Source organism: Macaca thibetana, chromosome 1 (assembly GCF_024542745.1).
Source record: "Macaca thibetana thibetana isolate TM-01 chromosome 1, ASM2454274v1, whole genome shotgun sequence".
Taxonomy (NCBI): domain Eukaryota; kingdom Metazoa; phylum Chordata; class Mammalia; order Primates; family Cercopithecidae; genus Macaca; species Macaca thibetana.
In genome coordinates this window covers 60,273,170-60,294,579 of record NC_065578.1, presented here as the reverse complement: position 1 = coordinate 60,294,579, position 21,410 = coordinate 60,273,170, and the positions used below count along the sequence as shown (strand labels likewise).

Sequence of the window (21,410 nt, the reverse complement as noted above, 5' to 3'; positions counted from 1 at the left end):
AATCAGCTTGAGACTTCTGACAACTTAAAATCCACTTCAGTGTAAAAGTCTCGAGACTGCTAACTTTTTTCCAAGAGGGAGCAAAACAGGGAATTTCGGTGGCTATGCTACTGGAACTTGGCTGTGTTTTAGGAACTGCCAAATGAATTCACTACCGCCTGCTCTCCAAGGTTTTCCCTTCCTTTCTGTTTTCTACTCTCTCGTTCTCCTGCTGTTTCATTTTCCTGTAACACTATTTGTTTTATATTTCAGCATTACTAGAAAGATGTCCTTAAAAAAAAATAGAACTTTTCTGTGCACAATTGGCCTTCTTTAGAGAAAACATGCTATGGTGGCGAACTTTTTTTTTTTTTTTTTTTTTGAGACAGAGTTTCACTCTTGTTGCCCAGGCTGGAGTGCAAATGGTACGATCTCGGCTCACCGCAACCTCCGCCTCCCGGGTTCAAGCAATTCTCTTGCCTCAGCCTCCTGAGTAGCTGGGATCACAGGCATGCACCACCACGCCCAGCTAATTTCGTATTTTTAGTAGAGATGGGGTTTCTCCATGTTTGTCAGGCTGGTCTCGAACTCCCGACCTCAGGTGATCTGCCCGCCTCAGCCTCCCAAAGTGTTGGGATTACAGGCATGAGCCACCATGCCCAGCCAGGCGAACTATTAAATAATAGAAAGCACCTGCACCATCTTCTGTCGGCTTTAATTTTCTTTACATTTACAAAAATATTTTTGATGTAAGAAAACAAAAAATTTCACACTATAGAAATATAGTCAAACGGTAGAATTCCTTGACATATACCAATTTTATGGTTAAAAATAAAAAAGCAATGTAAACAACTGGTTCCACAAATGTTTAAAACTTCATATAGGCCAGGTTTAGCAGCTCACATTTAGAATCTCAGCATTTTGAGAGGCTGAGGTGGGAGGATCACCGGAAGCTAGGAGTTCAGCGACCAGCCTGGGCAATGTAGTGAGACTCCATCTCCACAAAATATTTTTTAAGTTAGCCCAGGGTGGTGGGATTCACCTTTAGTCCCAGCTACTTAAGAGGTTGAAGTAGGAGGATTCTGTGAGCCCAGAAGTTTGAGGCAGCAGTGAGTTATGACTGCACCACTGCACTGCAGCCTAGGCAACAGAGCAAGACCCTGTCTCAAAATAATCATCATCATCATAAATGTTTTATAAGCGTTTTAAAAACTTCACACAGGCTATTAGTTGAAAGAACCCTAATTTAAAAACATTAAACGCTCTAAAATCTTGATTTCTGAGGAAATTATATCTGAGATAGCACTGACTTGTTTTAAGTTATTTTCTCTGGTTTTGCATCTCTGGAATCTATCACAGTGCCTAAGAAGTGCTGGAAACCAATCTACTGAACTGAACTGCCAATCACATAGTAGAGCTTGTCAATAAAGGTAACCAAAACAGATCTTCTATGCCACCACCACCCAAAGAGCATCCGCCCTGATGGAAATGATAACGGTCTACAACTGCTCTCCAACTCACACAAGAAGTTCCCGTCTCCATAGCTCCCGGGATGCATGGACTTAAGAATCCTCAAATGTAAAAATGAAAGTTTGGGCCTTAAGGTTTCCTTCAAGGTAGGAAGCTGAAACTAAAACCAAAAAAGAAAAAGCTCTAGCTTCTCACTACTTTTTCAACTACTTTCTAAACAGAGAAAACAATGGCTTTCAGAGTGTTTATGTATTTGCAGAGAATATTTTTCACTCCATCCATCAATTCAGAAGCAAAGCTTCAAGTCTAACATACTGGGGAACATCTTAGAAAAAAAACAGGCCATAGAAGGGTCTGACCTAGTTACTAATCCTAACCACTTATTAACCATACAACCCTGGACAAGTTACTCAGCCTCTCTGGCTGCTTCCTTACTGGCATAAAGGGAACCATAAAAGCTCCCTTACCTAAAATTTGAAGTTTATATGAAGGGCTAATTTAAAAACGCATAAGAAGAGATAATTTAAATATTGTAGTTTTAGGGCAAAAGTCTGGAGTCTAAGGGAGTTGGCTTAAATGCTGGCTTTGCCACTTACTGTTGGTGTAGCCTCAAGTGAGATGCTCTCTGAACGTCTATTTCCCAAATAGCAGGAGTAAGCCACAGCAAAGGTCATCTACAATCTCTACTTCCTCAACACCACCTAACATGAAAAATTCTCCAAAACTTGGAAAAGTCAAAGGACCAAAAAAATTAGAAAACATGCAAAACCAAAGAAACTCATATCCACAATTTAGAAAATCCAACAAAGCAAATCCTAAGAAATGGTACCCAGATAGGCAACCTCCTTGAATTACCAAAAGCGTTTAAAGAGCTAGTAATCGAAAGCTCTATCACAAAGCAAAATGGATAGTTAAAGCTGCTCTGTCCTGAGTTTTACACTGGGTGACTTGGTAGTAAAAAGCCCAAAAATACGAATCTATGTTCCTCTCCAATCTGTCTGTTTCCCTCCAATTCTGATGTCTCAAAACACAGCTTCCCTTATTCATCATCCCCACCCCACTCCAGCACCTCCAAGATTCAACTGCACATAAAGTAAAAAGCTGTGCATAATCAGTCTTTATACAGCCAAACTGAAAATGTCTTTCTTTGAAGAATTACAAAGCTTTCTGTCTGAAACCTCTGACCTTTCTAGAGAAATCAGAGTTACTGTAGTTTAAAAATGTAGGTGGCAAAAGTACAAAGGATTACATTTATCCATTTTGCATGTCTGTCGTCTTTTCTGGGGCCAGGGGCAAATATCTTTAGAACAATTAGTTCTTCAACCATAACATTTCGGACTGCAATATCCTCATTCTCCAAAGAACTGTATGTGTATATATACACACACACACACATATATATATATGTGGTTACAGAGATATAGAACTGTGTGTATTATTATATACCCTTGATCCAATGAGATGGCACTTTTTTGTTAATTTTTGTTCCCATTTTATTTTACTGAAACTCTAAAATAATTAATTTTAAAACCTTCTTTAAACATAAGATTTTTGTCTATACTTAGTAAGCTAAGAAATCAATAAAAGTTCATTTAAATATTTTTTTAAACTGTAGTTACTGATTGAATGTGGCGAAAGGAGAGACTTCTAAAAGTATGTTAAGAAAAGAATTCTTAATAAAAGTCCTTGTCACATATTAAGAGGCCATACAATAAAAGTACTGCAATGACTATCTTTCCCTGACAGGAATGCACAACAATAGTTACGCTGTTGAACAGCATCGTTACAAAGACTTCATTCTCAGAAGTTACTTGAAACTACTCTCCAAAAGAGAACCTCTACCATTTAAAAGAAGAGGGGGAGGAAAGCCAACTAAATGAATCCATCAGAAACTTCAGTAACTTAGTAATTTTTATATGGTGTGCATCCATCCAAAAAAATCTTGTCATAGTCATACAAAGATGCAAAATTTCTTATGCAAATAAGCTTTTGCCAAGTTCTTATCTAGAATCTTTGCTTCATTTCAAACACTGGTAACCCACTTATAGTTAGTTCTCAATTACCTAATGTTGAAAATACGTTCTCTCAGGTATACAGTTTTCCATCAGCAACATTTTAATGTGTAATACTATTTATGAGTTACATTCAGCATAAAAGATATTTACAATTGTCATTGCTAGTCTACTACTATATGTGAGCCTGCACAGCTCTGTTTAATAGTATGCAACAGGGGTTTACATGCAGATACACAATATCTTAATTACTTATTCTATAGTAAGCTCTTTAAGCATCTCCATCCCTCATTCATTTGGAATGTTAAAAAATGCCACGAAGAAGGGCTTGATGTCATCTCAACACTGAGAGCCATCTGTCTATGGCCCTCCTTTGACTTTACTCCTTCTGCAGCCAACATTTTCACAAAAGTTGATGAGAATTTGTCAACCTAAGGACTTGTCATGTCAGCTCCTTTGAAAGGCAATGGAATATTTGAAAGTGACAATGATGGGACCCTGTATGTACAATATTCATTTTATGTAGGAGTTTAAAATTAAATAACTAATCCCTTTAAGATTAAACTACACAGAATTCTAAGTGCATTCGACAGGAAAAAAGGAGAGAGGCAAGCACATATCAACGCAAAAGAAATGGTTCTGAATTTCTGATATTAAGTAATATGTCTCTAAATTTGAAAATTAAATGAAGATTGATAATGTAACACTACAGTTTCTATTACCCGCTGACAAACACCTTTCCCTACTAAAAATTACTACTCAGATCAAGCTATCTGACTCACCACAGATAAATCTTCTCCAACAGCATGAATGTAATGTACTACCCAATCACTGGCTGGCAAAATTACAAAAGGAAATAAAATCAACCAAACCATAGCAACAAAGACAGCCTGAAAATGGCAGCTGCTACACAGACATTCATACAAATTTTTAAATAGTACAGTATTTTTTAAATGTTTTAATTTTGCCTCACTTTTTTTAACCTGTAGAGCACTGCAGCAATAGCCATTTAAAAATTTATATGAATACACATGCTCTGAGAACTGTCTATGTCTGGAAACTCACAAGTTATTCGGGACCACCATAAGCACTTACCAGAGACATAAAAATACATACAGTATGGAACTGGATACAGCTGACAATGGGATATGAGTCCTATTTTTTTTTTTTAACCAATTTAATCACTTTTCTTCACATGCCTCACAATCAGTTTTCCCTTTCTAGCATAACTGATGCTACACAACCCTAACTTTAAGATTCATTAATATTTCTTAAAAAGAAAGTTATTTTATTTTCTTTGCTGTAAGTTCAGTTCAGCAGCTTATTTTTAAATTAAACCTTAAAAGAATATGTATAATGAATTAATATAGTATAAATTATACTTATTGGTCTTTTTCTATTTACAATTATAACAATTACATTGAGTGAGGCTTTGAGTTTTTGCACTGAAGTCATTAAGAACTAATCTTGTTGCCGGGTGCGGTGGTTCATGCCTGTAATCCTAGCACTTTGAGAGGCTGAGGTGGGAGGATCACGAGGTCAGTTCGAGACCAGCCTAACCAACATGGTGAAACCCCATCTCCACTAAACATACAAAAATTGGCTGGGCGTGGTGGCGGGAGCCTGTAATCTCAGCTACTCAGGAGGCTGAGGCAGGAGAACCTCTTGAATCCAGGAGTCAGAGGTTGCAGTGAGCCGAGATCGTGCCATTGCACTCCAGCCTGGGTGACACAGCAAGACTCCACTTCAAAAAAAAAAAAAAAAAAAAAACTAATCTTGACTAAGTTTAAAGAGTTAGAAACAAACCTCATGGCTGGGCAAGGTGGCTCACACCTGTAATCCCCACACTTTGGCAGGTTGAGGTGGGTGGAACACCTGAGGTCAGGAGTTCAAGACCAGCCTGACCAACATGGAGAAACCCCATCTCCTCTAAAAATATAAAATTAGCTGGGTGTGGGGGCTCATGCCTATAATTGCAGCCACTCAGGAGGCTGAAACAGGAGAATCGCTTGAACCCGGGAGGCGGAGACTGTGGTGAGCCAAAATCGCACCATTGCACTCCAGCCTGGGCAACAAGGGCTAAACTCCATCTCAAAAAAAAAAACAACGCCAAAAAAAAAAAAAAAAAAAAAAAAAAAAAAAAAAACTCACTAATTTAAGGGCATGAAAATGAAACATACCCATCTTTAATTTTTTTCTTCCTATTTTAATTTTTTAATTTTAAACTAATAAAATTCCATTCTTTTTCCAAACATGATTTTTGCTTTATTTTAAATAATTAAACACACAGCCATAACAAAAGGATTTTTTCAGAGCAAAGTGAATTTTACAATTTAAAATCTAATCATTAGGGGAAGTTAGAAAAATATATATATATATATTTCTCTCTCTGTAAATATATATATGTAATGCACAGGGGAAATTAGAAATATATATTATGTCTTGTGCATATAAAACTATGTACAAAAATCTGCATAGTAAAAATTACATGCAATTTATTTATTAAAATAATGCTTAGTTTAATACACAAAGGTTTCCCAAAGTATCTAGAACCAATTAGTTTAACTTTGTCTTAACAACAACAAAAAATCTTAAACCTGTGTCATAATGCTTCTATTCACTAAATTTCAACATTATAAAAACAAGAAAGAACAAATCATTCCAGATTTTGACCCTAACACTGACTAGGGTAACATCATTTCTCTCTCTATCAAGTGGGGCCTCATTCTGTGGCTCACATCTGAAATTGACATTGAAATATCTCCACAGGAAAGGTTTGGATTTTGCCTTTTTATTTTCCCTTTGATTCAAGACAGGTGTGTGATACCATTAAAATGACATCCAACCCTAAACAATAAGATATAAAGAAGGATATAAAATGAATTTGAATTGTTGAAGAGCATAAGATTTGAAATCAGAAGACCTGGGTTTGAATCTTGCTCTGGACATGTAACCTGGCCACTCTGAAGATTCTATCCTCATCCGTTCAAATAGAGAGTGCATTACTAATTCATAATACTGCTATGAAAGAGACAGCAAGCTACAATATATGACTATGACAAACCTTACTCAGTGCCTGCTGCAGAACAGACATTCAATAAAAGTTATTTCCCTTCCTTCCTTCCATCTCCTTTTCTCTACTCCCAATTGATCTAGGTCCAAAATATCTACCACTAGGGAAGTATTTGAAAGACATGAAAAGAAGTAAGTTTAAAGTTCTCAAAGAACATTACAGTTATTCCACTTCAATCTCTAGTTATCATAATTATTCTCATCATTTCTTGTTTTAGGGTTAGCAACATTTTAAGGAAGACCAAGATTTGCCAAAATATATAACACAAATGAACTTCTTTTTCTCAGTCTTATCTTATTTAGCTTGTTTTACAAACAGAAAAGCAAAAATATCTTCTGCTTCAGAGTTGCCGCAACTCGTCACTTGTTGGACTTATTTCTTCACTTCATAAGCCATGTTTATTTAACTAGAACACTAATGGGAGGACTAATTCCATTAGATAAAATATGCTTTACGCTGTGGAATTATAACAAAACATGATGAATTGTTTTCTAATATTTTGGGGAAAATCTAAGGAAAAAAGTCATTTCTGTCTAAGCAGCAACTAGAGGATTCTGTTAAGTTCAGGAACACAAAAGTTTGGATCAATAATGAGTATCTTACAGTTGCCTACTGGGAAAGAGCCAAAAACTTGACAATATTCTGAACTGCCACCTTAGAAAGCAAAACAGTAAAAAGAATAAACATCTCCATGCTCCTTTTCTGATCTGTAAGTGTGCAATGATGTCTCTAACTGGACTCCTAAATTCTAAAAAGAATTTTTACAAAACTTTTTCCTAAAAACTCCCAAAGCCCCAAAGAGTGTCTTAGTCTGAAAAAAGCTGTGCAAAAAATTGTGGGAAGACAAATTATAAAATTCTCTACTTGATAGCTCACTGCCCAAGATCGCTTTACAGTCATTACTTAAATCAAAATACTTTTACGGTATCTCCATTTGTGATTCAGTTCAGGGTTTTATGTTTCTCTTTAACAAAGCATACGAGTTCATTCATTCTCTTCCTCCTCCACCTGACTTCTTCCTTCCCTTACTCAAACCCCATGGATTTACAATTTATAATATATTTAAAAGCAAGCTCTAACCCTTAAATAACCATGGGAAAATTATTACCAAAATGGTAACAAATCAGTGTTTAGCACATTCACTGAACTCAATCTGCATTTTACGTTTTTTCGTCTAGTCTAATCCTCAAAATTGGTTTCAAAAATCTATATTGACATTTGTGAGCGATTAGAATTGTTGCTGCTTCTGTGCAAGATTTAAAATGCCGACAGGCTGTTCAGTGTCCTCTGGAAGCAGCTTGAGGCCTTAACCAAATGAAACACCCAGTCCTACTGTGTACAGCAGTGACCACAACAAAGGCTGTGGTTTCTCCCACACTAGCCTTAAATAGGTTTAAATTAATGCTATTCATCACTGGGTGGAAAAGAAGACAAGGAAAATCCAAGCCAGCAGCACTGGGAAATTTTCTTACCAATACACTCTACCTCTTAGCCATAAATGAACTGACTTCCATTCAAAGGTTTACTCCAGAACAACTATTTCTCCCTATTCCTGTACACCCTCTGCCTTAGAACTACCATCTTTTTCATTGCATTCTAGAAAAAGGATTTTGTTCTCTAGGTAAAGGATATTGTTACTATCCTCAAGTTACACAGAAAATACTCAAAGATGTAAAAGCAATATTTATCTCAAATTTGTTGACTGCTACCGCTTTTTTGATTAAAAGATAAATTAAAATTTCTAAAAATATGCCATATGTCAATAATTTACAATAGCTCAATCAGCCACAAAATCCACCTTGAGCTTAGAGCTAGAGTTTGATAGGGTGATCCTTACTCTCCTAATTTAAATATCACTGAAAATTAGTTTTACTCCTTCTTTTTGCAAACACACCTTATTAATAATTACAAATCACAGGAACTAACTGCACAACTTTCTACTAGGGAGTTAAGTTACTGAAGAAATTTAGTTACAAAAATGTATAGTCCTGGATTTGAGTGTAAACACACATACGTGTACCTGCTAACAGAATATATTGAATATATTTTAGACATGCAATGTTGCCTCAAACTAATGTAGGAAGTTACCTAAAAATTAAGAAATTATCATAATTAATTTGGCGTAAAATTATAAACTGTAACAATCTTATGTGATTTCTTTATAAAAATTACAATATTCTATATGCACTGAAAACCTTATCTGTATAATTACACTGTATTTAAAATACTAGCATTTCAAAAAAGAAATCATTCCCATGGCTCAAACAGCACTCCGTGCAGCCTGGATGTGCACACACATGCACACGAAGCACACACACGCCCCTACACAGACACTCCTAATCTTACACCTGCTCTGAAGCAGTAGGAAGTGAATTCTCAATCTGTCAACATGACCATCTGGTCTATCTGCATATCACGGCTTTCTCTATTACTATATGAAGGAATGGCAATCACGAAGCCAAAATAAAACTAAAATGCACCTGAATGGGAGTAGCTCTCCTTTGGCTGAAATGGAATAATATGAGGTATAGCAGAGCAAAAGTAACAAGAATCTAAATAATTTGAAATGAGCATTCACGTCAGCATAATTAAGTGAACAATATGGTACAGGTAATGTGGTAATCAGTAATACTGCTGAGTAGGTTTATAGGACAGGTACCAGGCCTCCGAGACACTGAAACAGCTCCTTCAGTGACTGCAAGGATCTTTGCTATTCCTGATCCAAGCAAAATTAAGTAAAGATAATAACGGGGATAGTATGGAAGCAATCAGTAACCACTGCACTAAAAGATTACCATGCAAAAGTGTTCTCTTTCTACCTTAAAACTAACAAGTACTCATACTGCTGCCATTAGGACAATAGCAACTCGCTTTGTCACTGGCTAATTAACAATTAAAGCAATTACCTGACAAACTGTGGTCACATATTAGTCTTTCAAACTGAATTTTAAGACTGCTAAAAATACTTCTAATGTTAGAAAATTCCTCATCTGCAAAAAGTGAAGATGGCTCACTGTGATTTAGCTTTTAGGCCTAATGTCACTTGAAAATTAGCAAAGGCCTTAGTTGAATTAAACATAAATTTATTTGTTTAATTTTAGATTTTAAATGTCCCCATACAGCGGCCTCCGAGCTTTTATTCTACCCCATACCAGGTAATAATATGAAATATAAATTGTGAAACTGTCATTCTGTGGCCTAAATATAGAAACCTACCTCTATCCAGAAATGAGTCCTTAAAGAGTATAACCTTTTACAAAATCTAACTAATTTGACTGACAATCTTTCTAGAATCTGATTACATTACCAGAAGTTATACAGAAGTGGTTAAAAAAAAAAAAAAAAAAAAAAAAAAAAAAAAAAACTCTCCAGAAACTTCTCGGTTGAGTGCCTACTAATGAACAAAGGTTAACTTTATCTAAAAGGTCAAATGCCTGGTGGCTAAGGTTATGACCTTAACAACTTAAATTGTGACCTTGCCACGTGCCGGGTATATTGTAGATTCTGATACAGATCATCTGGTAAAGACTGGTCATAAATTAGCTTTACTGTTACACACCCACAAAGAAAACCATTTGCTACAACACCATAATATCTCCAAGTTGTCATATGATACACGGGAAGGACAACTCAAATTGAGACCAAATTAAGGGCATAAAATGGTTTTGTTCTTTTAACAAGATGAAATTCTCAGGTTTATGAAATTACTCCAATTTCATTACATTTGTTACTGTTTACCAGCCACAAAATTCACAGTTCTAATGCCACTGGATTTAGACAGAAAAAACTGGAATGTAGTTTACGTATTATATTTTAGCATCTCAATGAGTCTTAGAATAAATCACCTCTGCTTTAAAAAAAAAAAAAAAGATTGATTCCGCATTTGCTTCTAGTATTCACATGCATGTTCTGAGATTTCAACTTCCTACCAAGGAAAGGTGGACGCATAAAGCAAGAATTATTACATTAAAATTTCAGAAGGAAAAGAAGATCTAATTTCTGTGACTATCTAGGGGGAAAAAAAGGCATTCTGGAAAGGAAAAAAAAATACAACATTTTAAAAGAAAGAGTGAGAAAAAATGCATTATAGGTGAAAAGGCCACAATGGTTTTGGCATGTATCTTGAAGCACGTTTCAGAGTCTCTGCCTCCTGCCAATACTGGCAAGTTCTCAAAACTTTTAAGGAGGTAAAAACATTGTTTAGTGTTTACAAATCTTCAGTATTATAACAGATGCTTGTCAAATCAGTTGTATGTAAGTTGACCGATCTACCTCATATTTGTATTGGCAGCTTCCCTTCCACAAATAACAGGTCTCTAAATCTCTTAAATCAAATTTGAAATATTTTCACACAAAAAACCCTTAATATTTTCTTTTACAATCTTCCTGTTGCGCGCACAGAGAAGCAGCCATTACTGCGGTCCCGTGAAAACCAATGGCCAAACATTTGGCTGGCATTCAGGCATAACAAGGGATTCTGGGATACATCAGAAAAACCAAACCGAAGGGTAGTCTGATCTATGCTGCTGTCAATAAATCTTTCATAAGCAATAAGGATGCTAACTCTCCTAAGTAACCTTCTAAATGTCGTTTTACCAACATAACCCCTTCAGGCACTGCAACAACCAACAACTGTGTTAGTTCAAGGATTGGGAGCAATAGCACAGTAACAAACCAACGACGAAAAAGAATGCATGTAATGGGAACAGCGAAAAGATTGCATTTCTTTAAATACAGAGAAACGTGTAAGTCGAAAACTTAGAACGGACACTGCTTACGCCGACAAAAACTTCACAGGTATTTCATTTTGATGTTATCTTATATGGAAGCACACATCATGATCTGCATCACCTGTTGGCACTTTCAAGTTTCGATGCTGGTCAATTTATTCAGGATAATTTATAGGTTATATTTTTCTAAATATCTAAAAGGTAAAAGCAAGATTTTAAAGAGTGCTCCTTGAAAGCACTGTAACGCCTATACTTTTTTTGCGTTTTGCTGTACTTTTTTATGCAGGTACATTTTTTTAAATTTTAACTTTGCTTTTTCAGTAAACAAAACAAATGAACAACACTAGGGTTAAGAGTGGGTTAAAAAAGGGCTACTTATTCCTGTTTAGAGGTCACTTGAGAGGTGCTGACTTTTCATTCTTGCTACCCAGAATTGGCTAAAGCAAAAGGCAATTCTTATAATTAAGTATACATTTTCAAAAACCCAAATATTTGAAACACTTACAGCTCACATCCTCTAAAATACTCATCTATCCCCTGCCAACAGAATGCAAATGATGATGTGACATGCTTGCAAAGCTAATTTTTCCAGTTTCTTATGTAAGGGCAGATGGATAACAAAAGTTCTCTTTCTAAAACATATATTGAGAAAAATAATAGAGAACAGGCTATCAGATGACTTCTTTAAAAACTCACTAACATTTTTAGAACTAAAAATGTTTTGAAGAAAAGTGCAGTGTTTTTATAGGTAACATCTCTCCTTTGTAAAAAAAAAAAAAAAAAAAAAAAAAAAAAAAAAAACCATAAATATTTGAACCCCAAAACAACCTACTGGTAGGATTCCACAACCCACTTTCTTCCATCTGGCTCAAGTAACTGCCATGAAGGTAATCTAGCAAGACCGATATGTACATATATAAAGTCAACAAGTTACACAAGACCTGAGCGTTCACATAGCACAATGAGCCTTTTGTCTAAAGACGAAAGGAACAAAGTAAAAACGCATTATTTTATCCAGTCCTCAATAGTTTCATCCTGTGTGCTATTCTAAATACTGAAACATGCACAGGTAAGACAGGCCTTGAAAAAAAATTTTTTTAATTTTATAATAAATCAAAGCAACTCACTACATCAATTATCAATTGCAATTTTTCAATGTGCTCATGCACTATACAGGTTGGTTATTTTTAATATTAACCTCTCCATCAATTACTGAAAGAGCTGGTTTGTTTCCCTTAGCTATCTGAGACAACACTAAGAATTCCAAAATACAAAGCTACTAAGTCTGCGTATTAATATGATTATTTTTCCTTCCTAAATGATCAGCAATTTGATAGTAATCTTACCTCCAACTTCTTAATTGGCAAGGGGTTCAAGAGGCCTCAGTAGGTTAAAAACACTCCCAGCAGAAAACCAACTAAAAATATTGCCTCAATACCAAAATAAATGCTTTTAAACTAGATCATTTGCCAGTTAAAATATACGCTTTATTAAAAGGGTTTTCACGAGGCTTCACTCACCCCCTCATCAAAAAATGTGATTTAAACATATCACATATCTGATTACCAACGCCTCTGAAAACACTACTTACCAAAAGAGCTGAACTTAGTGAGAATTCGCTCAAAGCTATGCTTTCCCACCTGAATGAAGGTGGCACCTCAGACTTTGGTTTCTCAATCTTTGAAACCATACTGGCTTCATGTATGCATGTGGCCTGCAACTTGGGGAGCTCAGGAAGGATCCGACATAACGCGGAGGCCATCAGGAAAGAAACACACACAAGAAAGTGGAAGGAATTCTCACCATCGCACTTACCTGCTGCATGCACAAAGTATGCCAAATATAAATCGAGTTCCTTAACAGAAACCCCTATGTGATGGGGTTGGACACAGAGCCCTGGATTAGAGCATTGTGGGGACTTTACAAGGCGCTCGCCATCAGTACTTTCCAGCGGAATACCTTTAAACAAAATCACCATAACAAGGTCCAACCTCCAGACTTTATCTGCCTGGCGGAGGCAGTCAATTCTTCGCATCTTGCCTTTCTGGTCTGGGTTGGAAAGAACACAACATGGAGGTTTTTTCCCTGTAACTGTAAGAACAAAATCCTCTCGATATTCGGGTCGGATATCTTTCCGTAACTTTGCCAGAAGTCGAGATGCCCACTTCTGCTTGACCTCTGGTTTTTCACTTAGCAATTCATCCTTCACGGCTCTCTCTTCTTCTTTTGACATACGCTTTTCATGTTTTTTGAAGTATTTTCGTTTTCGGGCCTGCAGGTTGAACCATGTGTAGGCAAAGGCTCGGACGTGGGGCAGAAGTGCTTCGATGAAAGGATGAAATTCATCCTAGGAAAATGAACAAAAACAAAAATATAAGTAGAATGAAAACAAAAGAAAACAACTTTTCTTCAGCGGGTCATCTTAAGAAAGAAATTCCTCATTTCACTTGAAATTTGATTAGAGCATTCTGTTACCAAAATCATACATAGGATCCTATGGGAAGTCTGGGAAGGTGGGAGAGAAAACTATCAGTATCATTTCTTATGATCGGAAATTTAAAAAATTGCTAAAAATTAAAAAACTGTTTTACTATGTTCACGAGGGTACACCAGCTGCTACTGTCGGGCCTAGCTCCCCATCCTTTAGATAGTAAGTGAAGTTTATCTAAATGCTTATAACAATGTATAATCTTAACCCTATTTCAAGGAAGGCATATCTAATTTTGTCCCAGCCTTGACCTCACCACTTGTAGTACAGCCAGGGCCCGGCCGCCAGATTGGCAAATCCTAAACATTTAGATGCCAGTCAATGTTTATGGAAGTCTAGGAGCAAAAATCATCTCTACAATCAATGAAAACAAAGGCTTTCCCTCTAAAAATATTGCATGTAGATTCTGATATACTTCCTACTCATTTTGCTACTCTCTAAATTCCCCCTTTTAAATATTACAATCACATATATTTTATTTTAGTCAAAAACCAGGAAAAATTTGGCAGGTTCGTATACAAAAGAAGGGATGAATTTGACATTTATTAGGCTAAAATAAAAGATCTATGCCCAAGACATAATGGCTAATACTATGGGAATGAAACAAAAAGGGAGAAGAAAAAGAAAAAACAAAACAAAGAAAAGCATACATGAATACATTTAATTTACTAATATGATTGTGAAATGCTTTCAGTAATAATCATGCCTAAAAAATAGATTATTTAATTTTTGCAAATACTATTTCAGGACTTTTCTCATAGGGAAACAGAACCTGGTATTTTCAATATTTACAAGATGCCAGGAAAACCCTCATAGATACCTCTTAAAATTGAAAAAAAAATTGAGTTTCAAATATTTAAATGTTTCTTCCTGTTTTGCTTAAAATGTTTGATCCTTATACATGACATTTTCTTAGGAAATATAAATATATTTTAAAAAAAATTAAACAGTAACCTCCACAAAGCTTTCGGAGTACATCTAACTTTTGATTAACTAATCCACACTGTTACATAACTTCTCTCTGCCACATAACCCCCCTCTCCAAAACATAGATTACCTTCAAATAAATGAGGATTAGAAACCAAAGAGAGATTCGATGACTTTTTGCTAAACGGTGTAGGACAAATATTATAAAACGCATTCTTTCTCAGTTTGTTATATCTAACTAAATATATACTTTCAAGGCACAAGTAGCAGTAATGTCCAGAATATTATTATTAACGCAATTACTAAATTTTTAAATGTTCAAATGTGAACTGATAAGGTGAAATTGGTAAAATATTTAATAATCGTGTTGTTTAAAAATTTAGCAAATTATAATCAATCATTTAAACACTCTATATGACTCAGTTTTTAAAAGTATATAGTAATATAATACATAATAAATCACTTCAATAACTGAATTTTTTCCCTCTCTGCACAAATTTCAGGCTCTATGTTTCAAGTTTAGCTTTCAAAACTGCTCTTTTTCAATAAAAGAATCCAAAAGAGAAGTAGTCAGCTTTCATAACACGTGTGCATTCTTTAAGTAGAGAGAGAATAGAAAAAAATACAGGAATGATTATTCTTTGCCATAAACCATTAACATTTTTTAAATTTCTGATGTTTGAGAATATTTCTTATTCTCACACTTTAGGTGAGAGGCATGGGGGGTAAGTCACAGTTTATCTGCAAAGGTATATGCCAAACCACAAAGCATCTAAACATGACTAAATTCTGAGCTCATCCTTGAAATGCTCTAAAATACATAAATTTTAGGTTTGAAACAGAACTTCACATTGACTGATTTTCTTATATATACAAGACATGCTAGGGACCAAGACTCCGTTGTATTATGCAAAAAACTCCTGGACTCTACCTTAAACTACAAAGTGAGCTTTCATCAAAAGGAGGATTTCATTTTAAAGTTTCATCCCCATTTTATAATGCAAAGGATAACTTAGCTCCAAACAATTCATAACTATGTCAAAACGCTATCTTATTTAAAAGTTTGATTAATGATAATAAGCATTTAAAATAAACACTTTAATATGGCATTTTAAGTGTTTGAAGATACTCCCAATATGCTTTTCAAAAAAACTGCAAACTGCATGCATTTGTGTTCAACAAGATTCTGTTTACCTGCCAACCAAATGCCCATGTATCTCATCATAAAAATCCTTAAACAACTATGTCAACTAGTCATTAAGAATAACCTAAGTCCCTAATTTTGCATCAAAAGTATTTACAATGTATTACTCCCCAAAGGTTAAGAACCTGCCAGTGAAAGTCCACAATATTTTGTATAACTTTACTCATATGCACAATTAAAGTATTAATTTTTTCTAATGTATCTTTCTCAAGTCATAATTTAAAATATTCCAGAATATCAAAACTAAAGACTATCATTAGCTTGCAGGAAATGTCCAGGGACAGCATAAATGATTAGTTTAAAAAAAAAAAAAAAGTAGTATGCTCTTATAATTCATGTTGCTGAACATATCGCTATAAGCTACGTACTATTTCATAACATTCAAGAGAAAAAAAAGAACATTTTACATATGTACTCAGTGAGAAAGTTATAGGCCACCAATAAAAACAAACCTGAAAACCTGTTTCAAAAGTGGTATTACTTTGAATCAGCATCTTAAACATTGATCTGTTTGAAAGTGAGCCAAGTTTAAGAACCACTGAATGCTGATATTTCTGGAAACTACTTTTTTTAAAGGTTCACCTACAGATTTCTGCTGGGTTATCATTATATGGACAGTACCTGATTTGGTTATTATATGCCCATATTTGATTAAAATAAGATGTCTAGGTTTTTCTTGGTAAAGTTTTTTTAAATTGCCTACAAGTTAAATGGAGTTTATTATTTCATTTAGAGTACTTTTATCACTGTGCTTACTGCATTTTTTTAATGAGCAATAAACTACCGAAGTTTTTCTCCCTAAAACTGGCTCTAAAGCATTATAACTATTCCAGCAAGTTAAATTGTAAATAAATGTTTAAAAGAAGAACCCATAAAATATGAGTCCTCATTCGCTATTTATTGTACATTTTCTTTACAAACTGTTACACTAAATAAGCATTTCTCTTAGTGGTGTTTCCAGAAGAAGGCCTAGTGAATGCATCAATCAACGCTGCTAAATATGTAAGCCGAAAAAAAAAAAAGAAAAAAAAAAAAAAAACTTTCTTAATGTGATAATAACTCATGAACCAAGAGAAGCCAACTTTGTTAAATACCTGACTGTGCTCTGGGCCTGCATGGATATACAGGTGCCCTCATATATGCACCATTCCCAAATATAAATTTATCTTTTCAGAGCTCAATTGAGAAGACACTAATGTATCTGTTAGGGTCCTTTCCCTCTATTGCATCTCGCTGGTATTATCTACAAGTTCTGTGCGTTGCAAACTTCTGCCAGCTAGAACTTCAGCCTTCGAATCTCAGCATTTTCACTATAGTCCGTAATTCATTCAAATTATCTTACACTTTGCATCTTATCCATATGCAATTGTGAACCTTGCCAGAAGTGGTTGGAAAAGTTTCATTCCATACTTCCACAAGTTACTAAAATAGGCACTTTGGAAGTTTGTTAGTGAAGAAAAAAAAAAAAAAAAAAACTTTTACAATAACTAAAAGTAACAGCTATCCATTATTAATGCAAGGCCTAAATCCCAAACAGACCATTTCAACATAAAAGATGCGTTTAAGAGTCTTCCGAGATCAAATACCCGGTATTATTACTGTTAGATATTGCAATAAGAAGGGATGTCATGTGGGAAATAAATCCAGAATCTAGAGAGCGAAAACTACTGATACTTTTTAGCCTTCCAGAAACTATTCCGGTTAAACCGTTATCTCCCACTAAATGAAGGCAAGAAGTGGTAGTTTTTTTTTAAGGGAGAGATGAATAAACATTTTATGTGAAGCATATAACTTCATGTAGGTGATTAATGGTCAGATCGCAATGTACCAAAGCAATATGAAAGCTCACGCTTAAAAAAAAAAAAATAGCGCAAAACCACTTTGACTTCATGCCTTTTAGTCAAGGAAAACAAATAATATATTCAAAGGGGACCGGATTTGAAGTCTCGAAGCAGCAATATTTTGCCTGGGGGTGGGTAGACAAGGGAGGGATGGACAGGAGGGCACGGAAAGGAGAGGCGTTGGGGCGCGAGAGCCCCACGCTCTGAGTTGAGTCGGAGAGGAAAAGTTGCCCTAGTCCTGCGCGCGGAGCGGCCGGAGTCGCGCGGTGGCGGTGGTGGCGGTGGTGGTGGTGGCGGCGGGGGGAGTCGCGTCCGGCCCGGGCCGCCGCTCGGGCTCACTGCTGGGAGCCCAACTCTGCCCGGCGCTACCCGGCCCGCGGCCCGCGGCCTCCGGCGCTGGGCGCCCTGTACAGCGTGGGCTTGTCTCTGCCCCGAAACTTTCACTCCGAGAGAGCGAGCGAACCACCCGCGCGCGGCGAGGACGCAGGCTCCACCCGGCCGGCGCGGGGGAACGCGCGTCCACGCAGCCCCGCTCCGCCGAGGGCTCGCCGCCGCCTGCCCGCGTCGGAGGGGCGCTGTCCGGGCCGGGGCCGGGACGGCAGCCCGCGTCCTTCCCGCGGCCGGACCCCGAAGGCTGACAAACAATAAACAAAAGTAAGAGTTTGGGGAGGCGGTGGGGGGCTGCGGCAGCGCGGGCTCCGGGGAGCGGGCCGTTGGGCGCAGGCACCCGAGGTCTCCCCGCACCCGAGGACTGCAGCCGGCCCGAGCGTGCGGGGTGTGCGGTGGGCTCCGTCGGCGGCCCCCTCCCGGGCGCCGCAGAACTACGGGATTCCTGCTCCCGGCAGCAGAAACGCTGAGCCAGATTTTAGCGTGTCATGGACTGCAACCCCGCCGAAACACGTGCGGGGTGTCCGAAAACACCGCCGTTCCGCAGTCCGTCGCCCCGATATTAATTAACGCATTAATAAGAGGGCGCCATTAGCCATGTGCCCACACAAATGGCCGTGCAAGAGGAATGCACCCGCATGGAAACAAAGTTACTTTCTTAAAGCGGGATCCCCCCCCCCCCCGCGGGCACACGCGCGCACACACACAGAAACACGCGCAGACACAGGCATACACCGAGACGCACTCCCCGGGCCCGGCCGGCGGGACGGCCCCGGTACCCCCCAAACCAGCCCCAGCCCTGCCCCCGGCGCCCCGGCCCCCCAGCCCTCCGCATCCACGCCGCAGCTTACCTGGGTGAGACAGAGCGGAGAATACATAACTGCCGGGCGCTGGGGTATGCGTGTGCGTCTGGGTGTGCGGTTTGGAGGTGTGCGTGAGTGTGGGTGAGAGAGGAGAAAGAGGGAGAGAGGAAGAGAGAGAGAGAGAGAGAAGGGGGGAGAAAAAAAATCAAGCCTGCTTCTTGCGTTCACATTTCCAACTCGGCTCAACTGCAGCCAGCCAGCGCTATTGCCGCTCCATGAGCTGAACTTTAACCCCGCCTAGAGTTTCCCTACACTCCACTATACATGCCTACTGTACGCGGGCGTTAAAGGCATAGCGCACCCTTTCCCGCTCCCGCGCCGGCCCGGCCGGGTGCCCGCGAGCTGCCCGCGCGCCCGCCTCCGCCTTCGCTCTGCACCGCACCGCACAGCCGCCGCCCGCTCGCGCCGCCGCCGCGGGGGGGAGGGGGTGTGGGGGAGGGGGCGGCTGCGGCGCCGCGCGGCCAGCCGGGTCCCGAGCCTCCGCGGCCGCTCGCGCTCGCTGGCTGGCTCGCTCGCTCCCCGGCTCTCTCCGTGGCTCGCTCCTCGCTCGCTCGCTCGCACTCCCGCTCGCTCCCCGGCCCCCCCGCCCCCCTCCCCCGATCAGCGCGCATTACTGGGTAACGCAGTGAGGAGCAGTTACAGTCTGTACTCCCGGGCAGCTATAGGCTGCCACAGGATGTGCTTAAGCAAACAAAACTACTTTTCCTCGTCCCCATCCCCCCACCCCCGCCGCAGACCTCCGCGGACCTCGGTGGAGGACTTGGGCAACTTTGCCAGGTTGCCCCGCACCCCCCGGGCCACCGCGTGGGCACGTAGAGAACCGAGGAGGAGGCCGGGCGGCACATTTGCATGTATGCAAATTTCTTTGGAAAAATCAGACCTCCTAGGTAACTTTTTTTTCCCCCACTGAAATGCGGTAAGGCTCAAAGCATTGTAATCTCTCCAGCGAAGCTTTCTGTGGGAATAGATTCGTCGGCAGAGGTAATTATGCACACAATCCTGCAAACTTTGTGCAGCTTCGGTCCTGTGGCATTCAGAAGCGGGGGTGGTGAGGAATCAGTGCCCACAGAAGATTCACCGGATTTGGGGGGCGGGGGTCTGGAGAAAGGAAGGCGGAGATTAATGAGCATTCTCCCTCCCAGGACTGTGAAACTAGTGGGTTTGAACACAGACGCCATAGAAAAAGTTCTATCACGTTCAGAAACAACAGTGGTTTAGCTGTGACATCTTTTTCTTTTTAGGAGGAAAAAATCTGTGAAAGGGATGTCCCCTTAGGGAAGGGAGATATTCTGATCCACAGACGCGTGCCCAGAACTGGACATAGGCTGTCATTACCGTCCCAGTTTCTGGGACACCTCTGGAAGGGTGCCTTTTAAGAATCCCTTTTTTCCCACCCCCAGGTGATAGTTCTTAAAATGGAAAAGAGCTTCCTGCAATTATTTTAGGTTTGCTAAAGTATTGTTTTGGCAGAAAAGGGGGGTGGTTTTTAGGGTTTGGCAAGTTGCCAGTAAGCCTGCTTTTCCAGTTTTGTTTTTTTTTTTTAACCTCATATTTTCTCTCTAGGCTCTCCTCTCTCGGAGGGGGGGGGGTATATCTGCCTCTTCTAAGCCCCCATCCCTTATTTTACTTCTCTTCCTCATGATGGTTTGCAAAATGCTGCATTTGACAACCCTTCTCAAAATTCCAAAAGGAAAGAGGTGGGTATCATGTTGAAAGACACTGGCACACAGGGGAATCTGCCCTTCGGTGGAGGTGACATAGCCACAGAGTCTCTAAAGAGAGGACATTCCTGTAGGAAAGTGAGGGTAAGTGATGTGTTAACAAGCGAGGGTGAGTGATGTGTTAAGGCCACTCACTCTCATTCAGACTTCTTTTTAAAGCAAGGAGCAGGAAATACTGTACTGGAGAAGGAGCAAAAGAGAACCTCTGAAATAATTCTGCATCTGTCTAAAGTTATTTTATGCTTGTACTTTAGTTACTTTATTGCCAAAATAAGTCCCGAATGCTCAAGAACCATTCTCTCCCCCACCCTCCCTCCTGAACATCCTTGGAAATCTCTCAAGATTATTTACTAAGGAGTGATGAGAAATAATGATTTCAGCCTTTAATGAGAGAGTCCATTTTCCCAAACTTAACCCACTGCTTTTCCTTGGTTCCTCTCAGATTTCAGTAGGGGAGGAATGTCCTAAAAGCCAAGCTGTGTTACAGAGACAACATCCCTGGCCACGAGAACCTTTGCTGGGATCTATAACTTCAATGCGCTCCAAGTTTCCTCGATAGAACTGAGGCACAGTGAGAAGTTATTGTTCGGAGTGTGTACTCGGGAAGCTCTCTTCCAGAGCAGATTAAAATCTTTCTTTTGGTGTATTAAAAGATAGACTTCACATCTGCCTCTTTTCAAAACGGCAAAGATTCTTACTTTTGAGTCTCAAGGAA

General features: G+C 38.9%; 2 protein-coding genes across 9 annotated transcripts in view; one reads left to right on the top strand and one right to left on the bottom strand.

Annotated features, from left to right (window-relative positions):
• Window positions 1-21,410, bottom strand: part of NFIA (nuclear factor I A) — a 383,622-nt gene that overhangs the window by 358,970 nt on the left and 3,242 nt on the right. For 4 of the 8 annotated variants that reach the window (XM_050804192.1, XM_050804211.1, XM_050804202.1 and 1 more), the window contains exon 2: window positions 13,080-13,611. In XM_050804192.1, coding sequence (XP_050660149.1) covers window positions 13,080-13,611 — 532 coding nt within the window. Of the gene's footprint in view, window positions 1-13,079; window positions 13,612-18,962; window positions 19,367-19,721; window positions 20,195-21,410 lie in introns of those variants that run through there. The other 4 variants (XM_050804227.1, XM_050804259.1, XM_050804237.1 and 1 more) reach the window with 2 other exon arrangements.
• Window positions 20,445-21,410, top strand: part of C1H1orf87 (chromosome 1 C1orf87 homolog) — a 1,078,851-nt gene continuing 1,077,885 nt past the window's right edge. The window contains exon 1 of the mRNA XM_050804178.1: window positions 20,445-20,456. The gene's annotated coding sequence lies outside the window, so the exon portion shown is untranslated. The remainder of the gene's footprint in view (window positions 20,457-21,410) is intronic.